Below are 23,355 nucleotides of genomic sequence, written 5' to 3'. Positions count from 1 at the left end.
TTCTAAGTAATAAAAAAAGAGTAAACTTGACCTTACACTAAAAAGACTATAATTTTTTGTTTCACCGTTCATTAATGCTCTTCTTTCATCTGTCTGTTCCTGCAAACAAAATTATGAAAAAGAGTAAGAAAAAATTGTTTTAGATAATCTTACTTTGAAAACAGAAGAAGAAGTAGTAACAGAAGAAGTAATCTCAAAAGCCCTTTAAAATTTCTGTATGAAATTATCATATTAAAAATAATTTATTTACTGAATAAAGTATTTCTGATTAAATTTTTCTCATTCCAAACATTTCTTATTGCCCTCACCCCTTAAAAAAAAAAATCATATTAAACAGTTAATATAAAAAGAGAAAATGACAAACTTAAATATGCATATGCTTATCACAACAACAATTTTTATATTATTAATTAAAATAATGAACTACAGATATATTAAACTGTTACAAAATATAAAAAATCCAGAAGGGATAATAAACATCCTTCAATCGTTTAAAAATTGCCTTTGAAAGTGATCAAGAATTTATAAAACTAGAACCCTTTGACATGAGTTACTAAGGAATAGCACTACTTAAGATGAATTCTACTGAGTGTACCAGAATGCATTTCCAACTTTTATTAGAGCATTTTATTAAGAATTTCAAAGGCCCGAACTTTTCAAATTTCAAAGGGCCTTTTGTTTAGTAAGCAAACTTGTAATCAATGTAAATCATAATTGGAAGAGTCTTTGTAAACCAGTTTGGCAATGAAATTTATTAAAAGAAAGGAATACATATATTTTGCACCACACATGCAAAAATATTTACATTTGAAACTTTTAAAAAGGGATTGAGAATACAAGAATGCAAGCTTTTGACTTGAGGAAGTACTATTATTGTGTATTATATTTAATAGTGATCTTACTCTACATAGGAAGATTTCAACATTTGTTAGTGTTGAAATCATCGTATGTAGATTCCTATGAAATCTTAATTTGAAAACTTCAAAAAAAACCCAGCTAACGCCTTTTTATTCCCATATACGGGGAGTAGGCGAGGCCATTTAGCCCTATCTAACTTTTGGAGACTGAGTGGACAGTTCAATCTCCACTGGTACCAATCAGAGATAGATGGCCCAAGGCTATCACTAATTAAGCAGTACACAGTGAAGAGAGACGGCTCAAATGTGCTGCCATCTCATGGTCCCTAACACAATATATTTAATGTCTAAATAATGTGGGTTCTACGGTCGATTTTCTTGAGTATACGGGATGAAAAACCCGAGTTTCCGGGAGGAAAAACCCGCTTGCCCGTGCCAGAGATCGACTAACTCGGGAACCGGTCGAAAAAAGGCTTAGAAAAATTTCCTCTAGTCGGCGAATAGACTCGAAACCAAGTCTTCCTTCGTGTGACAAAGCGCCATGGTGTGCAAATGCCACATCCACTGAGCTACACAGGCTCCCCTGTGAAAACTTTAAAGTTTCAAATGAAAACATTTGAGAATATACAACATGATGAGAGTGCTCCACCCCCCCACCCCTCACCTCAAAAGAATAAGTGCTGGTACTCATTCTTTGCTAATAGGAAAAACTGACAATTAAAAGGATATAAAAGAAATTATTTACTGATAGTTACTTCATAGTCATGTTTCTGGAATAACAATTAAGTATATAAAACAGTTCATTATGCATACATTTATTGAATAATTATACATAAAAGAAGCAAAGTGTATGTGATTAATTTCTATAATTTTTTTTTTATTCAAATGTCACAAATGGCCATCAGACAACATGCTGACTTCTTTTGTTACTATGTGTCTATTTCTGAATAAAATTTCCTATGCATCAATGAATGAACATGTGCTGGATCAAATGCTTTTGACAATCCATCAGTATCATAGTACAGCCATTTCCTTTATCTAACTCAAATGCCACCTTGAAAAGTGAATAAATTACTAAGGCAAAACCTATCCTCATGACAAATAATTGAACTATGTTGCCTCCTCATGGAGTATTGTATTCCTATCCATCCATTCCTCAATTTTTTTCTTAAACCAAAATTTTCAATACTAAGGTACTGGTGTGGAGTGCTTAAGGGTAAAATCTGTATAACTGAGAGGAGACCTCCACATAGCCTTTAAAGGAATGCGAAGAACCGACCATGGCTTCTGACCTAATGTCAGATCCTCACCTTCTCGTGGTGCACCCTGTTGGGTATCTACTTTGATACTGAATGAACGAGGATGGGCTGGCAATTTGGGATTTAGCCGACCAAATTGTATTTTTATTGGTTAAACCAAAATAAAAAATGATGGTACAACATGACAAAATTTCATGCCGGCTGGGGCGTTGCCCGGTTAAACAAGGTCCCTGTTGTTTTCGCCAGGTAACCAGGGAGAACAGCGAAAAGTCAGCTACTGGAACAAATCTGAAAACAAACCTCAACTCAACATCACCAGAGTTAAAGATCGGTACTATCAACATAAGAAGCCTGAATGGCAAAGAAATGGAGCTAGCTGAGGAATTAGATAAGTACCAGATCGACATAATAGGGGTGACTGAAACAAAAAAGACCAAAACTGGTAAGATCTTTCTGAGCAATAAATACAAAATGTTATATTCAGGCAATGACAATCAAGGAAAAGAAGGAGTAGCCATAGTATTCAACACAAAATACGAGGCTAATCTTCTTGAATGGCAGTCAGTCTCAAGTAGAGTAATGTGGGCAAATATGAGAATGGGGAACTGGACAATGAGACTTATTTGTGCCTATGGTCCCACAGAAAGTTCTACTAAGGTAGAAGTGGAGGAATTTTTTGACGCTTTAGAAAAAGTAACTGACACAATGAAAAAGGAAAAGTTGGTCCTTGTTGGGGATCTAAATAGCAGAGTAGGAAATGATTGTGAGACATACAAAAATATTTTGGGAAAATTTGGTGAAAAGAGCAAAGCTAATAATAATGGCAAATATCTGTTGGATTTCTGCTCAGGACATGGACTGGTTATTACTAACACCATGTTCCAACATAAAAATGTGCACAAATTCACATGGAGAGAAGAGGCTAGGAATAAGAAGTCTCATTGACTATGTTATTGTTGATAGTGATGTTTTCTCCCTGGTGCAGGACACCAGAGTGTACAGAGGATTTGAAATTGGAAGTGATCACTATTTAGTCTTGAGACAGGATAAAATTGAATTTCATATTGAAAAGAATAACATGTAAGAAAGTTTTAAAGCGAATAAAAGTTGAGCAGATCTCAGATGTGAACTGTAGACTAAAATACAGAAAGATTATTGAAAAGAAAATGAAAGAGTTTGAGAACACGAATCAAACCTTGGAGATTCACTGGCAAACTCTGAAGAAAACCCTGATTGATTCAGCCAGAGAGGCATGTGGTGAGGTTGTGTGCAAGGATAAAAAAAATCAGAACTCCCTGGTGGACACAGGAAGTTAAAGAGGCAGTGAAGGAAAAGAAGAAAGCATATCAAAAGTTCCTGGCAAATAAGTCAGCTTTTACTCTTACAGAATACAGAGACAAATGTAAGAAAGTTAAACAGTGTGTAAAACTAGCTAAACAAAAGTCATGGGAGGATTTTGGCAAGAATATAGAAAATAAATATCAAGAAGGTGACAAAATATTCTGCAGGTTGTTGAAGAAGCTTAGGAATGGAGGAAAGAGTGCTGTAAATGGAGTTAGAGATGATAAAGGTGACATGAAAACGGGAGAAAAAGATATCCTTGAAGAATGGAGTAATTACTTTGAAAAACTGCTAAATGAAACAAGCAGTGATGACAGCACAGTGATAAAAAACACTGACCAGGCATGCAATCAGGAATACATATCCATACTTGAAGTAGAAAAAGCCATCAAAGGCTTGAAATGTGGAAAGGCAGCAGGAGTAGATGATATTCGACCAGAAATAACAAAGTATGGTGGTATAAAAGTCTTTCAGTGGCTGCACTGCATAGTTCAGAAGGCCTGGACAGAGGGACAAATTCCAGATGATTGGAGTAGAGCTCTCTTAGTACCCATATATAAAAAGGGAAATAAAACTGAATGTGAGAATTACAGAGGTATTTCACTACTAAATGTTCCTGGCAAGATCTATGCAAGTATACTTGAGAAACGGTTGAGAAGAATTGTGGAAGAAAAGCTTGGTGAAGAACAAGCTGGATTCAGGCCAAATAGAGGCTGTCAGGATCAGATCTTCACTTTATGACAAATAGTCGAGAAAGCATGGGAATATAACAAAGATCTGTATTTAAGTTTTGTCGATTTGGAAAAGGCATGTGACAAGGTGCCAAGAGAGAAGCTATTCAATATGCTGCAGTTATATGGTGTCAATGGGGCATTATATCAAGCAATACTTAGTCTTTATTTGAGTTGTAAGTCAGCAGTTAGAATTGAAGTACAGGAAGATGATTTAAGGTTAAATCTGGTGTGAGACAAGGATGTACATTATCCCCTCTGTTATTCATTATCTATATGGACCACATTATGAAGGAAAGTGGTATTAAACCTGATATCAAAATTGGAGATGTTAATGTCAGCTCTTTGCTTTATGCGGATGATGTTATACTTCTAAATAAATCCGCTACAAGTCTGCAAGATTCTCTGACTAAATTGAATAGCTGTTGTAATAGATATGGTATGAAGGTCAGAAATAAAAAGACAAAGACAATGAAAATAGGCAGAATCATTGAAAATGTCAACTGTGTTGTGAATGGAGAACCTGTGGAACAAGTAAAACATTTCGGCTACTTAGGCACGATTTTTACTGAAGATGGTAAATTAAATATAGAAATAGACAACAGAATCAGCAAAGCTGGTATGGTGGGAAGTCAATTGAATAAATTCATATGGAGTAAGAGAGAAATTAGTCAGAACACTAAATTAGCTGTATACAAGACAGTGTTCAAACCAGTTTTAACTTATGGATCTGAGAGCTTTGGTCAAGTGTTTTACTCAGAAGTAAAACACTTGACCAAAGACTAGAGACCGCAGATATGAGAGTCCTGAGAAAGATTTGAGGCGTGAACAGATGGCATCAATGGCAATATCATATTAAAAATGAGGATATTAGGAAAGAACTTGACATTGTCAGCATCCAGGAATGTGTTAGCAGAGCTAATCTCAGGTGGTATGGTCATTTAAATAGAATGGGAGAGGAAAGATTAGCAAAACAAATGTTCTCTGCCAGGTTGGCAGGAAAACAACCCCGAGGAAGACCAAGATATAGGTGGATTGATACAGTACAAAGTGCCTTAGACGATAGAAATATAAGATCTGATAATGTTGGAGTCTTGACAAGTAACAGACTGATTTGGAGGAAAATTGTAGATAGGAAGTTAGTAATGATGTAATTTTTTCATGTAGTACTATCATATCCTGTACACCCCTTGAGGGTACATGGCAGGAATTTGATGATGATGAGGTACTGGTGTTGTGAAGTGGTGCTTAAGACCATCACTCCTTGGCTGATTATCCAAGGAGTGATGGTCTTAAGTTATATTAAGGAGGCTCCAAGACAAGTAGTAAATAGCAAGTGATGCTACTTAAGCACCACTTGTAATTTACTACCTGTCTTGGAGCCTCCTTAACCACCTTACCAGCCATTATGGATCAAATACACATCCCATATGCTTCGTATCCATCATATATTTCAATGTAATACCAATGGCATTGCAATTTTAATATGCACTTCGCATCCATGATAACGTTGATGTCTATAGACGTTTTCACTGGTAGATTGGTTAATATAACTTTTTTGTTCTTTTTTCTACCCCATCCCCCAAGAATCTTGTCAAGCTGAGACAACTTGGTCAGCAGCACTGCCAATTCTCTTGAACACACAGTAAATGTGGGCCAATACAGGTGTTGGGAGTAATCCGCTGGATTACTCCCAACACCTGTATTTTGGGATATGGTCATGACGTAATTTTTGAGAAAATCCAATTCACTGCCATTAAGATTTTATTAAAGGTCAAAGCTGTAAAACTGGCAGAAGATCTCCTCCTAACCTTTTAAGGAATGTGGAGAATTTACTGGGGTTTCTGATCTAATGTAAAGTCCTCACTATCTCATGTTACATCCATCCTGTTAGGTATCTACCTGAATACTGAACGAATGAGGATGAGTTGGCAATTTGGGATTTAGCCAACCAAATTGTATTCTTATTGGCTTAAACCAAAATGTAAAAGGATGGTGCAACATGACAATTTCATGATAGCTGAGATGTTGCCCATTTAATATCCAAGTATTAAACAATGGCCCCCATTATTTTCATCAGAGAACCAGCGCAAACAGCACAAATTCAGCTACAGGAAAAAATTCCAGAACACATCCCAACTCAGAGTTCAAGATTGGTACAATTAATGGAAAGGAAATGGAACTACAATAATTGGATAAGTACTACCAGACTGACATAATAGGTGTGGCAAACAAAGAAGACAAAAACAGTTGACATCTTTCTAAGTGAGAGTTACAAAATGTTATATTCAGGCAATAACAATCAAGGAAAAGAATGGGTAGCCACAGTATTCAACACTAAACATGAGGCTAATCTTCTTGAATGGCAAGTAATATCAAGTAGAGTGATGAGGGCAAATATCGGAATCGGGATCTGGACAATGAAACTTATTTGTGCTTATAGGAGCACAGAAAGTTCTACCAAGAAAGAAATCAGAGAAGGCAGCTGGCTCAATGAAAAAGGGGAAGTTTGTGCTTGTTGGAGATCGAAGCAGCAGACTATAAAATCATTACCAGATATACAGAAATGTTTTGGAAAAATTTGCAAAAATTTGGAAAAAAAAACAGCACAAAACTAATAATAATGGTAAAAACCTCCTAGATTTCTATTCAGGACATGGATTAATTATTACTAACACCATGTTCCAACATAAAAATATGCACAAATTCACATGGAGAGAGAAGATGCAAGAAATAAGAAAAATCAAATTAACTATGGTATAGTTGATAGTGATGTTTTCCCACTGGTTCAGGACACAAGAGTAACAGAGAATTTGAAATAGGAAGTGTTCACAATTTAGTTTTGAGCAGGTTAAAATTGAATTTCATATTGAAAAGAAGAGTGTGAGAAAGTATTAAAACGAATTAAGGTTGAGCAATTTTCAGAGGTGAACTGTAGAGTGAAATATACAAACATCATTGAATAAAAAATGAAAGAATTTGAAAACAAGAACCAAACATAGGAGATTCAGTGGCAAATCCTGAAGAAAACATTGATTGATAAAGCCAGAGAGGCATGTGGTGTGGTTGTCTGTAAGGAAAGAAAAATCAGAACTCTGTGGTAGAACCAGTAAGTTAAAGAGGAAGTGAAGGAAAAGAAAAAAAGCATATCAAAGTTCCTGGCAAGTAAGTCAGCTTGTGCTCTTAGAGATACAGAGAAAAATGTAAGAAAGCAAGGCACTTGTGTAAAAAAATGTCATGGAAAGACTTTGGTAACAACAGAAAATAAATATCAGGAAGGTGACAAACTATTCTGGAAGCTATTGAAAAAGTACTGTAAAAAGAATCAGAGATGATAAAGGTGACATGACAACTGAAGATAAAGATATACTAAATGCCTGGAGTAATTACTTCGAAAGACTGCTTAATGAAACAAGTAGTGTCAGTGCGATGGTAGAAAATTCCCATCCCCAACAGAAACACTGTCAGGAATATACATCCATACTTGAAATAGAAAAAGTCAAACACCTGAAATGTGGAAAGGCAGCAGAAGTAGATGAAATTTGGCCAGAAATGCTCACACGTGGAGGTATCAAAGTTATATAGTGGCTACAGTATTATTTCAGAGGCCTGGTCAGACAGTTGAATTCTAGATGATTGGAACAGAGCTGTCATAGTACCCATCTATAAAAAAGAATATAAAACAGTGTGAGTCTTGCCAGGAACACTTCCCACTGAGTGTTCCTGGTAAGATTTGTACAAGTATACTTAAGAAATGGCTAAGAAAAATTGTGGAAGGGAAGATTGGTGAAGAACAGGCTGGATTCATTAAAAATAGAGGTCGTCAGGATCAGATAAAGTGAAAATCTGATCCTGACAACCCCTTGTTTTATTCCCAAGATTTCTCAACTTAAGAGTTGAGAAATCTTGGGAATAACAAGATTTGTATTTAAGTTTTGTTGATCTGGAAAAGGCATATGACAATGTGCCAAGAGAAAAGCTCTTAAAACGCTACAGTTACATGGTAAATGAGACATTATATCGAGCAATACATAGTCTAAATCAGCAGTTAGACTTCAAGGAGATACAGGAAAATGGTTTGAGGGAAAGTCAGGTGTGCAACAAGCGCACAAATTATCTCTACTGCTATTCATTATTTATATGGATCACATTATGAAGGAAACTAATATTAAATCTGATATCAAAATTGATGATGTTAATCTTAGTTCTTTACTTTATGCAGATTATGTTACACTCCTAAATAAATCCAGGACAAGCCTGCAGGATCCCTCGACTAAACTGATCTTTGTCAATGAAAATGCTATTTTCATTGACAAAGACAATGAAAATAGGCAGAAACATTGAAAACATCAACTGTATCCTGAAATATGAAATAAGAAAGAAATTGGCTATATACAAAACAGTGTTTAAACCAATTTTAACTTATGGATCTGAGAATTGGGTTAGAAATAAAATACTCAATGAAAGAGTAGAGATCTCTGATATGAGAATTCTGAGAAAGATTAGTGGAGTGAACAGATGGCATCAATGGCAATATCATTAAAAATTAGGATACTAGGAAGGAACTTGCCACTGTTAGCATTCAAGAATGCGTTAGTAGAGCTAATCTCAGATGGGAGAAGAAGGATTAGCAAAATAAGTATTCTTTGCCAGGTTGGCAGGAAAAAGACCCAGAGGAGACCAAGATGTAGATGGGTTGATACAGTAAAAAGCACCTTAAAAGACAAAGATAATATTGGAATCTTGACAGATGACAGATTGATTTGGAGGAAAATTATTGATTGGAAGTTAGTAATGCTGTAAATTTTTCATGTAGTACTATCATAATTATCCTGTACATCCCCTGATGGTACTTATCAGGCATTTGATGATGATTAAAATAGCACTGGTTTATGGGATTTAGGTCAGGTCTCCTCCTTAATTCATTGTACTGCATCAATTTCATTATAATGGTGTTTCCTATAGTGTTATTGTGTATTGTATTATATTCCTCTTGGATTAGCAACACAAAGGGAGCCAAGTTCCTTTGGCCATTAATTATTAATTGCAAAAGAATCTCCAGTCCTATAATGAAGTTTAAGTAAAATTCTACTAGTGGTGTTTTTACTGGGTAAATAGAGATTAGTACTAAAAGCATAAAGTTTAGATTGCCACTTATCAATGCCCAAAAACCAAAAGTACTTGATTTATTGCCTTTGTCCCTTATTGCTGAATATGTCATTACTGTAAATAATCAACATTTTGAATGAAAAAAATTCATGGTACCCGCTTACAAGTGTTAATTCCTGTTTTCATTTATGGAAGCCAATACTAGCTTGAAAAGTATCTTGTTTGGTTTCTAGGATAGGGAATGGGGATCTGGATTACCTAATCCTTAGCTCCAGCACTGTATAAATTGTGCAATAGGTTTACAGTATTTTATGGGTGGAATTCACATTATGAAACATGGCTATCATTACTGATATGAATAGAAACCTACAGTTTTGATAAAGCCACTAAGTTCTTTGTGAACTTGGTAAAATTTCTAGTACATCTACATACATTTATGTATACACAATTATGATGAAATTTAAATTAGTTAGTTCGAAAACAATAATGCCTTGTTTTAATGATCAATTAAAACAAGGCATTATAATTTTAATGATTATATGCACTTGATCAATTATATTGATCAAGTGCATATAATAAACAACTAAGTTATACCAACTAGTTTCGCCAACTAGTTGTTTATTATATGCACTTGATCAATATAATCCCATGTTGTTGTTGTCTTGTCCTTTGAAGAGTCTTAGATGTTTCCGTGTGCTCTTTGTACTGCTTTGGCTATGTCTGTGATTTTGTTTGTATAGAGCTGTTGTTCAGGATTAGGATCTATTTCTTGCAAGGCTGCTGTAATTGCTGGACAGGTAAAGATGTGAGTGGGTGTCAGTTCAGTATTGGGGCAGTTGTTGCAGTTTCTATATGTTCTCGTATCATCTGTATTGATCTTCATTCCTCTATAATGTCCTGTTCGTAGTCTTGCTATCGTGGTGGAGGTCCTTCTGTCAGCATTGATCTCGGGAATTTGATGTTGTATCACTGATTTCAATGGAATTAGTTTAGCTTTTGCTAGTGCATTGGCATTAGTTTAGCTTTTGCTAGTGCATTGGCATATAATCCCATATAATCCCATTAAAGTCTTTCCAGAACTTTTTGGTCAAGAAAATTAAACGTTTTTTAAAATGCCTTGTTTTTTGAAGTTAGAGAAAACTAGATTTTTCTAATAGAAATAAACCACTCAAAATAAAAACTGAGCATACTTATCATTTACGACTATAATAAAACATACATACTTTGATACATACTTTAATATCCTCGAAAGAGGTCCCAAGAACCTCATTCTTTAACAAACAAGTATAAGCAATTCCATCCTTATTACAGTCAGCATTGGCATCTTTTGTTTTCTTAGCATGAGCAGGACTTCTAACATTTTCCTTAAAAAAATTTAAATAAAAACATAATTATTTAATTTATGTTAATGAAATAGTTTTCAAAATAAAACCAAATGCATAGTTTAAAAAATCCATGAAAAACAAATGAATTTCTAATTATCAAGTACAGTAATCTACCGTTTAACCAACCTTCAAAGCAGCAATCCTTCAGAGATTCGAATCTTAGGTCAACTGACTTCTGAAATTGCAATTTTCCACAATACATTAGTCATCATCATGCGTATCAAGGATTTAGGCCTATTGTGAACTGTTCCGGCCTTAGAAGTCATCATTGAATCATTTAAGAGGACGTCCTGGTTTTCTTTTTCCTAATGGCTTGTTCTGATAATCTTTCTGTTTTCATTCTTTGAACGTGTTTCATCCATTTATGTTTATATTTTTTAAATTTTTTCTATTACTGGTTCTTGGTTTAATTCTTTCATAATTTCTTCGTTTCTTTTGCGATCAAATAGAGTATACTTTGCAGTTTTTTTCATAAACTTCATTTCTGCTGTTATTAATCTTTGTCTTTTTGTTTTATTGTCGAGTTTTCGCTTCCATACACTAGGACTGGTAGGGTTAATGTATTGTATACTTCTTAGTCTGGTTTGTTTTTGAACTAGGTTTGGTTTAAATATAGAGTTAATTACACCTGTTATTTTTAAATATTTTGAAATTTTTACATTTATATCTTTTATTTTCATATGTGGTCATACATCCTAGGTAGTTAAATGAATTCACCTGTTCTAAGATCTTGTTATCTATTATTAAGGTGAGTTAGCTGATCTCATACAGAGGTAGCAGGTTTTTTTCTCCCGGAAACTCTGGTTTTTCATCCCACATACAAACAAATCAGTCCTTCAGAACACACGCAATTTACAGACATAGAATACTAGTTGTAGTGGAGGTGGGCGGTAGATGGCGTTGATGGAGATCATTCGTAGTAGAGGTTCGGTGTAGTGGTTGAGACAGTTGTAGGTGTCCTCCCACAATGAGTCTTCGGACTCCTTGGAGGTGTCAGAAATAATAGTAATAATAATAATTATTTTAGTTTTTGCTGGATCTTGTCTTTTAAAAGCCATAGTTTTTGATTTTTCTGTTGATATTATCATACCATAATCTTTGGCTATCTCATTTAGATCTAAAATGTGTGATACATTTTAGATCTAAATGAGATAGCCATACAATACATTAATGCTCAGCTAAATTTAATTCAGTTTTTGTTTTCTTCCTTAATGCCAGATATCTCTCTTTATACATATGTAGAAGTATGCAAAACTGCAAATATAGCATTAAATAGGCAATATAGCAAGGGAAAAAAAAGCATAACATTGTCGGTTAAAAAAAAAAAGTATGGTGCCTTTAATGAATTCATCACTTTTTTTTTAGAAGGTCATTCTAATGAAGGTAATCCTGATTTATATATATGCCCTCTTGTTTATTCCTTTTTTTCATCAAGTTACTATTTTACATTGCAGACTCTCCTGTTTTTTTTTTAGAGCTAAAAAATATCAAATATGCATTCTGACTTTCTAAATTTAGCAAAAACAAATTACAAGCATTTATATGTAAGGTCTATTTTTGCCACTTGTGTACTGTGCTAAGTGCAAAAATTTCATAGAGCATAATATGATGCTTGCTATATGTAAAAATCTGGCTACTATTCCTTTCTAAATTGAGTTCCTTAATTTCAGTAATGCAAAACTGAGGCATCAATACATAGGTCACATTTCTGTCATTTGTGTACTACAGAACTATATATAATCCTCTAGGGCTCACTCTAGTGAGTACAGGCACAGCAAACCTGAGACATCTGAAGCTGGACCATGCCTTCATGTAATATACACCTGTTATATTATCTGTAGACTGGTCCCTACTCTCATTTTCTTCGCTATTTCTTTTCATCTTGCTCCTTCCCCCAATGCTATTAAGAGTATTCGATGACTAGGGGTGATTCTTTCCTATTTTTCCACCTCATGCAGTGAGTCTGCTTTCTCCCTCAGGTAGCTGCCCACCCACAGTTAAAAATGGTGAAGACAAATCTGAACTCCATACTGCATTCGTTATCGTGCGGGTTACCAAGGACTGCACTGGATGTTAGGCTTCCTGGACATCCAGTGACAAGTGGGCTACGGGAGCAAGATCCACAGAACTCTAAAGTAATTACTAGGAAAAAGTGGAGCATGGCTGAAATTCGACAAGTCACACAGTGCTTCTACTGTTCAAACCCCTCCTCAGTTAGGGGATTTCAGAAATGAATGTTCCAACTTTGGCTTGAACTACACCCAAATTCAGAAATTTCATTCAAAAGGCTGATGCAGCAGCGCAGCTTCATTATCAAATGCAAGATATTTAGTGAACTTGAGCTTGAAGCACTGAAAGCTCAAGCTGTAAAAAGAGAATGTACTGACTCTGAACTGACTGAGAACATGAATGAAGCAGAACCAGATTCCAATGTGCAGAATGCTGAAATTGTTGAAAATATACAAATAGTTTAAAGGAATCTATCAGAGAAGGAACAAGAACTCGCCACAAAAATTATCAAGCAAATGAACAACAACCTGGAACGTGTCAGGCTTCTAGTATTGAGGCAAATACCTCAACAAAACTGAAGGAATTTCTACAAGAAGCCAATAAAACTGTGAGGGCTATTCCTACTGGAACTATTGGACAAACGAATCAACTTATTTACTCAATAGCCTACGTAGTAAGATCTGAATAAGGCTATAAGATTAGTGAACCCAAAAGCAGTAAGGCTCAGAAACTAAAGTGGAAGCATCAACTGATTAATAAGATTCTTAAACTTGGAGCAGACACGAGCAATTCGAAAAACCTTAAGGAAAAGAAGCTGAAAAACATGAAAACCCAAAATAAACCCATAAAGAGGTATAATACTGGAACATGACCTACGGATGAAGTATTAGAGCAACTAAAGCAAAAAATAGTTGCAGTTGCAGCTAAAATAAGAAGATACAATGCACGCATTGAACAATACAAGCAAAATTCGATGTTTCGCACAAATCAGCACCAATTTTACAAGAAAATCTATTGCTCCAGGAATGATAATCTTAAAGAAAATATAAATATTAGAGACAAAGAAAATGGCAAAACCAATGGGACAACTCCAAGAGACACAATAATAAGGCAAAGTGGATTGAACAAATTATGAACAAATCTCAAGAACGAAAAATGGATCAACTGAAAATAATTGAAATGGTTCAAAAGCAAGCTAAAAGGATAAAAAATTGGTCAACACCAGGGAAGGATGAATTACATGGCTACTAGTTGAAATATCTGACAGGCTTACATGAAAGATTTGCTAACCAGTTTAACGATGTTTTAGAAGGCCAAAGCAAAGAAGAGTGGCTCACATCAGGCAAAATGTTTTTTGATCATAAAGGATAACGAAAATGGTCCAAAGCCAGAAAACTTCAGACCAATAGCCTGCTTGCCAACAGCTTCTAAGCTGTTCACAGGCATACTAGCTGGCAAAATATACAGATATCTTAAAGCAAATTCTCTTTTTCCGAATGAATAAAAGGTAGTAGCAAAAATTCAAGAGGCATAAAAGACCAATCACTGATTGACAAAATGATTCTGAAAAATTGAAAATGTAGAAAAACCAGTCTTCATATGGCTTGGATAGATTATAAAAAAGCATTTAACTCCGTGTCTAATAGTTGGATTTTAAAATGCACAGAACTATTCGGTATTAGTGAAAACGTACAAAAATTTATGCAAACCAGAATGAAAAATTGGAAAACAATGTTGGTTCTGAATAGAGAAAAATTTGGGAAGTAAAAATAAAAAGGGGTATTTTTCAATGACACCCATTATCTCCTTTATTGTTTAACTTGTTATTGTTAAACAATAACTAGAATTTTAAATAAAACTGCTCATGGTTACCAAACTGGGCAAAAAAGTGCAAAGATATCTCACCTTTTATAGATGGTTGATCTGAAGCTGTACACAAAACCAGAGGATGAACTTCGATCATTGCTTAATACTGTGCACATATTCAGTTAAGATAAATCAATGTATTTGGGCTTAGACAAATGCACAATTGTTGGAATAACAAGAGGAAATTTTGAAGACCTGAACGAAATCGAGCTGCTCAATAGCAAAAAAATCAAGGTAATAAAATTCGAAGATAGCTACAAATATTTGGGAATTTTATAAGCATCAGAAATTCTGCAGAATAAGATCAAAGAAAAAACTAGAGCAAAACATATAAGGCAGCTAAGAAAACTCCTTAAGTCAATGCTTAATGCTGGAAATTTGATAAAAGCAATTAACACCTAGGCCATACCTGTTCTGAGATATTCAGCAGGCATTGTTGAATGAACCCAGCTAGAGATGGAGAATTTAGACTGAAAAACTCTAAAATTAATGACAATGCACCATACTCTCAATACTTGCAGTGACATTGATAGGCTCTACCTATCATGTAAAAAAAGGAGGCAGAGGATTATTACCAGTAAAGCAAGTTGTCAAAGAAAAACAAAACTGAATGATTATTTGCAGCAAACAATGGAAAAATTTTTAATTGAGGTAAGGAAAGAGGGTTTTATTTAAACCAGTGGAGACAAAATTAGAGTACAAGACCAACCAAGTAAAAATGAAAACTGAAAGATGGAAAAGTAAGGCACTGCATGGAAAATATGTTCGCAGCATAGAGGACAGCGCTGACAGCAACTTGACCTGGCAATGGTTGAGAAATGGAGCACTAAAGAAAGAAACAGTCGTTAATTTTTGCAGCACAAGAATAGGCCATTAAAACTAACGTCATGAAGGCAAAAATACCAAAAAATTCAAGAAGACTGCAAATGCAGATTGTGCAAAGAGAAGGAAGAAATGGTAGACCGCATTATAAGTGAGTGCAGCAAAATTGCACAAATTGAGTACCGCAAAGGGAACGATAATGTAGCCAAGATAATTCACTGGCATTTATGTAAAAATGTATGGGTTTAAAGTATCTAAAGACTACTGGAAGCATACAGTTGACCAAAAAGTGATTGAGAATGAAAAAGCTAAAATACTCTGGGATTTCAAAATCCAGACTAACAAAAGCCTGGAGTGTAATATACCTGATATAACAGTGGTTGAAAAAAGTGAAAACAAGGATATATTGACGAAAAAGAAACTGAAAAAATTACAAAGTATCGTGAGTTGCAAGTTGAAGTTGAATGAATTTGGCAAAAGAAAACGAAGTTGTCCCCATAATAATAGGTGCTTTAGGCACCATCCCCAAAACATTGAAAAAACATCTAAAAGCACTCGAATTAGATGAATTAAAAACCGGGAAGCTGCAAATGGCCATTTTGTTCGGCACAGCATTCATATTCAGAAGGTATTTCCACAACTCATAGGCTCTAGGGGAAGGGCTCGAATCAATGGAATATAACCAGCCTTTTACTTAAGGCTGAGGAAGCAAATAAAGTTTGGATGAATATTGTATATATATCCTGTTCCTTAGCATAGAGTTTTAATTCCTATTCACTGTTCTAAAGAAAATCTGTAGGCTGTATAATTTAAAATGCTTGGAAACAAACAGGTAGAGAGCAATTAATTTTTTGGAATTTCTGCTAGAATGTAGACATTGGTAAGTAACTGATGTTAATCCTATGTCACTCTAAGTAATTAAATTAATTTCCTCGCCACTTAGTGTTATCAGGCATTTAATAATAATACACTGCACACTATTATAAAATATGACAAACATTTGTACATTAAAATTATTTCATTTAAGAATTAGATCATTTTCATCATTATTAATAATTTGAACATGCGACTGTATAATTTAAAATTTATATATAGCAGAATTATGTAATTTTACTTACATAATTCAACTTAAAAGATGAATAATATAAATCGGGTTTTATGAAAAATTAATGCAATGTGTATTTTACCTGTATAAATATACAAGAAATATACACAGCCAAGAAGCGCAGTTTATTTTTACGAATATGACAAATTTACAACATAATGTTTTACTCCCTGTAGGTTTTGAGTATATACTTCCTTTTTGACAATAAGAAATTAGTTTGTTTTTAGAAAAATAAAACTGTTATTTAAAGTATTCAAGACATCACTGTGGATATTTAGAAAAATGCTAAAGGTATCAGTGGTCTTCCATCAACTAATTTAACTAATGAAGTGTTCTCATACCTCCCTTGTCAACAATAACATCTAAGTTAAAATTCACACATTTTGCATAATAAATGGTGTTTAAGTATTGTATACAAATGAGGGAAAGTGAAATGTTTATTGCTAATAAACATAAGGAATGAACTCTTAATTCTGTTGACACTTATTCAATTCCCCCCACTCTCACCCACCCAGCCAGCCAGCCAGTCAGCCTCTCTCTTGCTCTGAAAAACAGTAAACATTAGTTGCACAGTAGCTTCAATACAAATTATACAGATTAAATAATAAAGCAACACATAAAAACCACAGTGATATCTTTAATTAGTAGAAGGACAGATATTTCGTACTAAAATTAATAGTACATCTTCAGTGTCTCTGTAACAGTAATAGGAATGGAATACAAGCAAAACGTTCGGTGGATCACCTATTAAAATACAATTGTTACCGCGTGCTAGGAAATAATAGAAATAATAAATTTAATCTATTAAGATAAATTTTTTTTTACATAAGATAAACGTCTCCCAGAACTTTGAGAGAGACATACAGTTATTTCTATTTAAATTCGGTCATTATAAGATAGTTTCACAACTTTCTTTGAATAAGTGTTCATATCTGAATCAGCATCTATGGAGGAGAACTGCTTTATCCCACTGGCCACTATGAGTAGAGTCAATACTGTGCTGCGCCAGACCAGACTTCAGAGATTTGTTATAATCAATATAATATTGATGTTCATTTTATTCTTTTTTCCAAAGAACGGCAGTTTGTCCAAAATAAGAGACATTGCATTCGCAAGGTATTTGGTACACGCCAGCCAAAGATAGAGAAGACAGTTTACCCTTTGTAGAAGATAATAAAGAAGAAATTTTGTTAATAGGAATATATGTTGGAATCAATTGATACTTTTTCAGAATTCTATGCAAAAAACCATTTATCTTAATAGATTAAATTGTTATTTCTATTATTTCCTAGCATGCGGTAATATTTGTATTTTAATAGGTGATCCACCGAACGTTTTGCTTGTATTCCATTCCTATTACTGTTACAAACACTGAAGATGCACTATTAATTTTAGTGCGATATATGTCCTTTTACTAATTAAAGTTTTAATCACTGTGGTTTTTACTTGTTGCTTTATTGTTTAATTACTATGCCACAGGTTCCACTAAAAATCAAAATTATACATATGTAAAATAATTATATTATTATTATATAATAATTATTATCAAAGGATTTAAACGCATCTTCCTTCTACTTGATATCCTTTACAGTGCTATGACAAATACTTTCATTTCATTAATTATAACATTAATTCTGAATATTCTATGCATTAATGTTAATATAGACACCATTTTTTTACAATAAAATTGTTAAATTATTGCAATATATAAGAAATAAAGAATAAAACATCGGAAATATATTTCAGTATAATAATAATGTTTCTTTCAGTGGTAATTTACTGTAAATTAATGCCAATCCAATGCATACCTGTTAATGCAATCAATTAATACAATGTCTTTCGAAACTAGAAAAATAACATGTTTGAAATAACTGCTCTAGCTAAGTATTTATATATTTGTGAATGTTTGTGCTGTTTCGGCATATGAAAATATGTGCTTAAATTAGTATTTAAAAGTTAATTTTTTAATGACAGGTACAAAGCAGTTTTGAAATTTTCCCATGAGTTTGGCTGAAAAAAAAAAGTTTGATACACAAAGCACATATGTATAGGTGAGCTTATACATATGTGCTATAAGCTATGCAATATAGGGTATGTCAGACAGTTCTTTATTATTCTAGAAATACTTCCTGGAGTCAAATAATTATTCACTACCATTCTTTTTCCCCTTTTCAATACTGATAATCATTTTTTATTTAGAAGTAAGCTAAACTAAAATAACACGATGTGTAACGTAATGAAAGAAAAATCATGACTTTGCAAATAAATTCTAAAAATTAGATTTTCCCTACTTCTGAATAATGATGATTAGGTGCTAATATAAGGTAATCAATATAAGATTACACAAAAACTGGTTGCTTTTGTGAAACTTACCTGGATTTACTTCTCATTATACTGTATTTGTTTAAATGAAAGCATAAGCACTGCAAGTTTTGTCAAAAGTGATTAAGTGCAAAATAAAAAGCTTCAGAAATGTATTGGTGGAAAGTGATGCAATTTCCCCTACAAGCTGTGCCAGTTCACTTATATCAATACAGCTTTCTAGGAGAAAACATAACTCATTCCATCAAACAGTAATATTTCAAAAAAAAAAAACAAAACTTAATATTGGAATGTCTCTAACACTTTCAAGTCAAATGACCAATGATATATTATGCAAGAGATTAGTTTGGCACACTGGATTTTCTCCATCATCAATCATTACCTCCCGTGATTCTCCCCATATAAATAACCTAGCATCTTGTCAACACCTGTGCTTTTAATTCATTTTTAAACTACTACCATCTTTTAGGAAATAAACAACATGCACTGCACTTTGCTTTTAAACCACCAAGAATTGATAAAAGTTTATTCCCATGTCGGGAGCCGTGTTGTTATACAGTGATCTGCAGTGAAGTACACATGCCGCCATGTCCAAATTTAAAGTTTGTTTAATTAAATACTTCCAGTTATGTAAGTTGAATGTATGTATTCGAATCATTTATCCATATCGCAGTTTCATTTTTTTGAAAATAATTATTTTATTCCTGATTAGGTCAGTTTTAAGTCAAATTAGTTTAGAAAAAAAAAATCGGAGAATTTCTTCGTTGTTTAATACAAAACATCAAGATGTTGTCCCACTGCACTGAATTAAAAGGAAAAAAATTCTAATATATTGTAGTATAATGTTTAAATCTTGGTCTATAATTTGTCACACAAATTTTTAAACTTTGTTAAATTGTATTCCCAGTGGTTTAAGAAAAGGCAGCTACCAAGACTACCAGTGGCAAGATTTCACCAAGTATTGAAAATGTCACACTATTAAAAGGCCTTAGTTATGAATTTGCCAAGGCTGTAAAAGCCTATGATATACTGCTGTGTATTCCATGCAGATCATCTAATCTCGCAACTATAGGAATGATTCAGAATGAGTAGTAATCTCATTTCTCTGATAGTTGCTGATAACCTACTTTTCTTAGCCTACATCACACTCCACTGGACATGTGTCATGGAAAGGTTCAGAGAAATGAGGACTGCTTTGCAAACTGCCTTCCTTTGGTCTGCTTGCCATCCTCTAACTGGATATCCAACTTTCTCTGTCATGATGGATGCTGCCCTCTCTTCGAGCTTTGCCACCAATGTAAGAGTGTTCGGGGCTCTGTTCTCTCATCTACTTCCTTTCTCTTCTACATAAATGACCTACACTAAATCATTACAAATCCTATCCACAGCTATGCTGATGATAGCACTCTATTCATCCTACTCTTAACAAATCATGAAGTTCCCAGACATCCCTTGCATCAAGATCACTGCAACCAGTGACTAAAACACTGATCTCCATACCATCCTTCAAGTTGGATAAAGATAATCTAGTCACCTCCAATGCCACCAAACTGCAGTCCTGCCTTTCCTCTCACAAAAGGGATCTCAGTTCACCTTACCTCATCTTCAGTAATACACTCACACCACAAGACAGGATGAACTATCTCTCATTGGACTGACATTTACCTTAAGCCTCTCCTGGCACAAACACATTACATCAATAGCTTCCTCAGCTTCTAAAAAACTAGCCATTCTTTTCTGTCCAAGAATCTATTTTACCCACACAACTACTACCCTTATATAAATCCTAAATCTGTCTACCTTTAAAATGTTGTTCACACATTTGGGGTGGTGCACTTAAAAACTTCTTTTAAAATGCTTGGTGCTGTCCAGAGAAGAGCAGTTTGGCTCATATGACTCTTCCATCACAGGGCTCACTTCAAACTATCTCACAGACACAATGTTTCAGCTCTTGTGTCTCTTCTACAGGAACTTCCATGGTCACTGCTCCATCGAATTAGCAAAAACATTCCTCCACTTGCTGTTAGGCCTGTTAAAACATGAGTAGCAGCTGTCCAACATCTCCTTTCAGTACAACTGCAACCTCATCGAATCTGCTTCTTTTCCTCTTATTCCATCTGCCTCTGTCATCATGATGTGTTTTCCTAACACATCATGATGTGTTAGGAAAACACATCATTTCAACTTACAGCTCTTAAAAAAAAATTTAAAAAATGTCAGTAGCTTTCTTCTTTCTCAATTCATATTTGACTCTTGATGACCTGCAAACAAAGGCTCTTCATCCCACTCAGCCTCTTGCCCTTTATTTTAGTAATTTTAAGTTCAACTTGGTAAGTTCTTTTATGTTGTCCATCCAACTCTTGTGGTCTTCCTCTTCTCATTCCCACAATCTTCCCCAACATAACTGTATTTTCCAATGATTCATAAACTTGCATAATATGACCAAAATACATCAACTTCTGTTCAGAAATAATCACCTATAAGGAGCATTCTGTCTTTATATTCTCTAAAACCTTCTTATTGGTCATTATTGCAGTTAGTGAGATTCTTAACAGTCTCCTCCACACCCATAATTCAAATGAATCAATTTGCTTTCTATCTTTCTTCTTAATCATCCAGCTTTCACATCCATACATCGCTAATGTAAATAGTATTGCTTTTGTGGCCTTACACAATTTATCTTTCACAATTTTTCTAAGTTTTAACATTGCTTTTTTCTCCATGACTATATATTTTTTTTTTTTAATTTCATCTTCACATTTACCATCATTTCTGATTTTGGACCCCAGTAAATTATAAAAGTAAATCTAAGGTAGTGTATAGCCAATTAAATAGAATGGATGAGGAAAAGTTAGCAAAACAGGTGTTTGTTGCCATGATGACAGGAAAGAGACCTGGAGGAAGACCAAGATCTGAGTAGACTGATTCAGTTGTAGCTTGTGTCAGTATTGGGAACATCCAGTCAGATAGTCAGCCTTCCTACTCATATTGCTCTGCATAATTTCTTCTGTAAAAATTTTTTTTTATGTGCAAGTGTGTAGTTATGCCAATGATTCACCCACATACAAATTAGCTGAAGTGCTTACTTAATATACTGGTAACCCCTTTACACATAAATCTTAGCCCACTTTAAAACAGAGTATAGAAACCTCACACTCCAAACACACTAACATTATGGCAAGCGTTGTTTCCTCTCCATTCGCCAATGTCTCAATGAATGACACTTTGGTCCTTATTCAAGCTGAATTTCCACCTGACCTCGCACTCCAAACACACTAACATTATGGAAAATGTTGATTTCCTCTCTGTTCACCAATGTTTCACTGAATGACACTTGACCTTATTCGAGCTGAAATTCCACCTGATATATTTGAGCCTTATATAAGAACAAAATATTACTATGAACTCGTGATAATTTGTCTGACAAGGCAAATTGTACAAACAAATACATGGGGCCAGCCATGAGCTCTCCACTCCCCCCCCCCCCAGATAATTACATGAAGGAAACTTTTGAAGAAAAAGCTTTAAACTCTGCCCCACTGTTTAGCTACACATTGCTGATACATTCTCAATTTGGTTACGTGGTCTGGATGCTCTCAACATATTTTTTAATATTATTATTATTATTATTATTATTATTATTATTAAGAGAGACCTCGAGGGAGTTAGGGGCTCAAATAAAGCCAATTACTACAACTTGTTCTTGAATTCATTCATACTGCTTGCACACACAACATCCAATGGCAATCCATCCAATCATGCACCACTATGAGAAAAAAAATCTAGCCCTCACCCACTTCTTAGTGACATTCATTTTCAGCTTACAAGGATGCCCTCTTGTCCTTTCCCCACCTCCATAAATTGAAGAATTCCATCAACTGAAATCCTGTATGACCTATTCAGAAGTTTGTAAGTCTCAATCACCTCTCTTTCTCCTGTTTGCTGGTGTCTGCAGTCCACAACATATCTAAAAATCAACATCCCAAATCCAGTTCACCTTAGAAAAGAAAAAAAAAAATAACATGCTCCCCCTCCTAGAGATTTTTTATTATATGCTAGTCTGATGGATACCTGGTATTCTCTCTTTACAGAAAATCCAGACACATACAGTGTCTGGATACATTCACAAACAGTAATCCCCCTATTCCCAACAGCAGGGTATTATTAAATCTCTATATACTAGGCTAAATTAATTAGTTCAGATAATAGTACCCTCTCCACTCAACTGAACATTCACAGAGCCTTCTTAGCCACTACAGTGGCTACAATTCCCACCATATCCAAAAAATATTAAAACCTCAAAACCACACATCCTCTTCAACTCTCCATCACAGAGCCTACACCAAAGCTATCACTATTCCACATATCCAAAGCGCATCTGAAAAACTAACTAAAACCCTAAAAAAATACAACCTTTTAACCACTTACAGACCATATAAAAAATTAGCATCCCCCCCTTATCCACTCCAAAGACCAGCCACGGTCCCTAAACCTTTAACGTGTTAACCAGGTACCTTGTAGTTGTAAACTATGCTACTATGGCCAAAC

General features: G+C 34.4%; 1 protein-coding gene across 8 annotated transcripts in view; it reads right to left on the bottom strand.

The window, feature by feature from the left end:
• fzr (fizzy and cell division cycle 20 related) overlaps nucleotides 1–23,355 on the bottom strand; it is a 218,067-nt gene that overhangs the window by 115,397 nt on the left and 79,315 nt on the right. For 7 of the 8 annotated variants that reach the window (XM_090409798.1, XM_090409805.1, XM_090409801.1 and 4 more), the window contains 2 exons: nucleotides 10,521–10,661; nucleotides 37–99 (listed from right to left, as the gene is read on the bottom strand). In XM_090409798.1, the coding sequence (XP_090265924.1) occupies nucleotides 37–99; nucleotides 10,521–10,661 (204 nt within the window). The remainder of the gene's footprint in view (nucleotides 1–36; nucleotides 100–10,520; nucleotides 10,662–23,355) is intronic. The other variant, XM_090409806.1, reaches the window with a different exon arrangement.

The sequence above is a fragment of the Typopeltis vanoorti genome, chromosome 20 (assembly GCF_054136105.1).
Source record: "Typopeltis vanoorti isolate ZY-2024b chromosome 20, IOZ_Tvanoo_1.0, whole genome shotgun sequence".
NCBI lineage: Eukaryota > Metazoa > Arthropoda > Arachnida > Uropygi > Thelyphonidae > Typopeltis > Typopeltis vanoorti.
The sequence above is the reverse complement of the archived record's forward strand: the minus strand, read 5'-3'. Positions and strand labels throughout refer to the sequence as shown.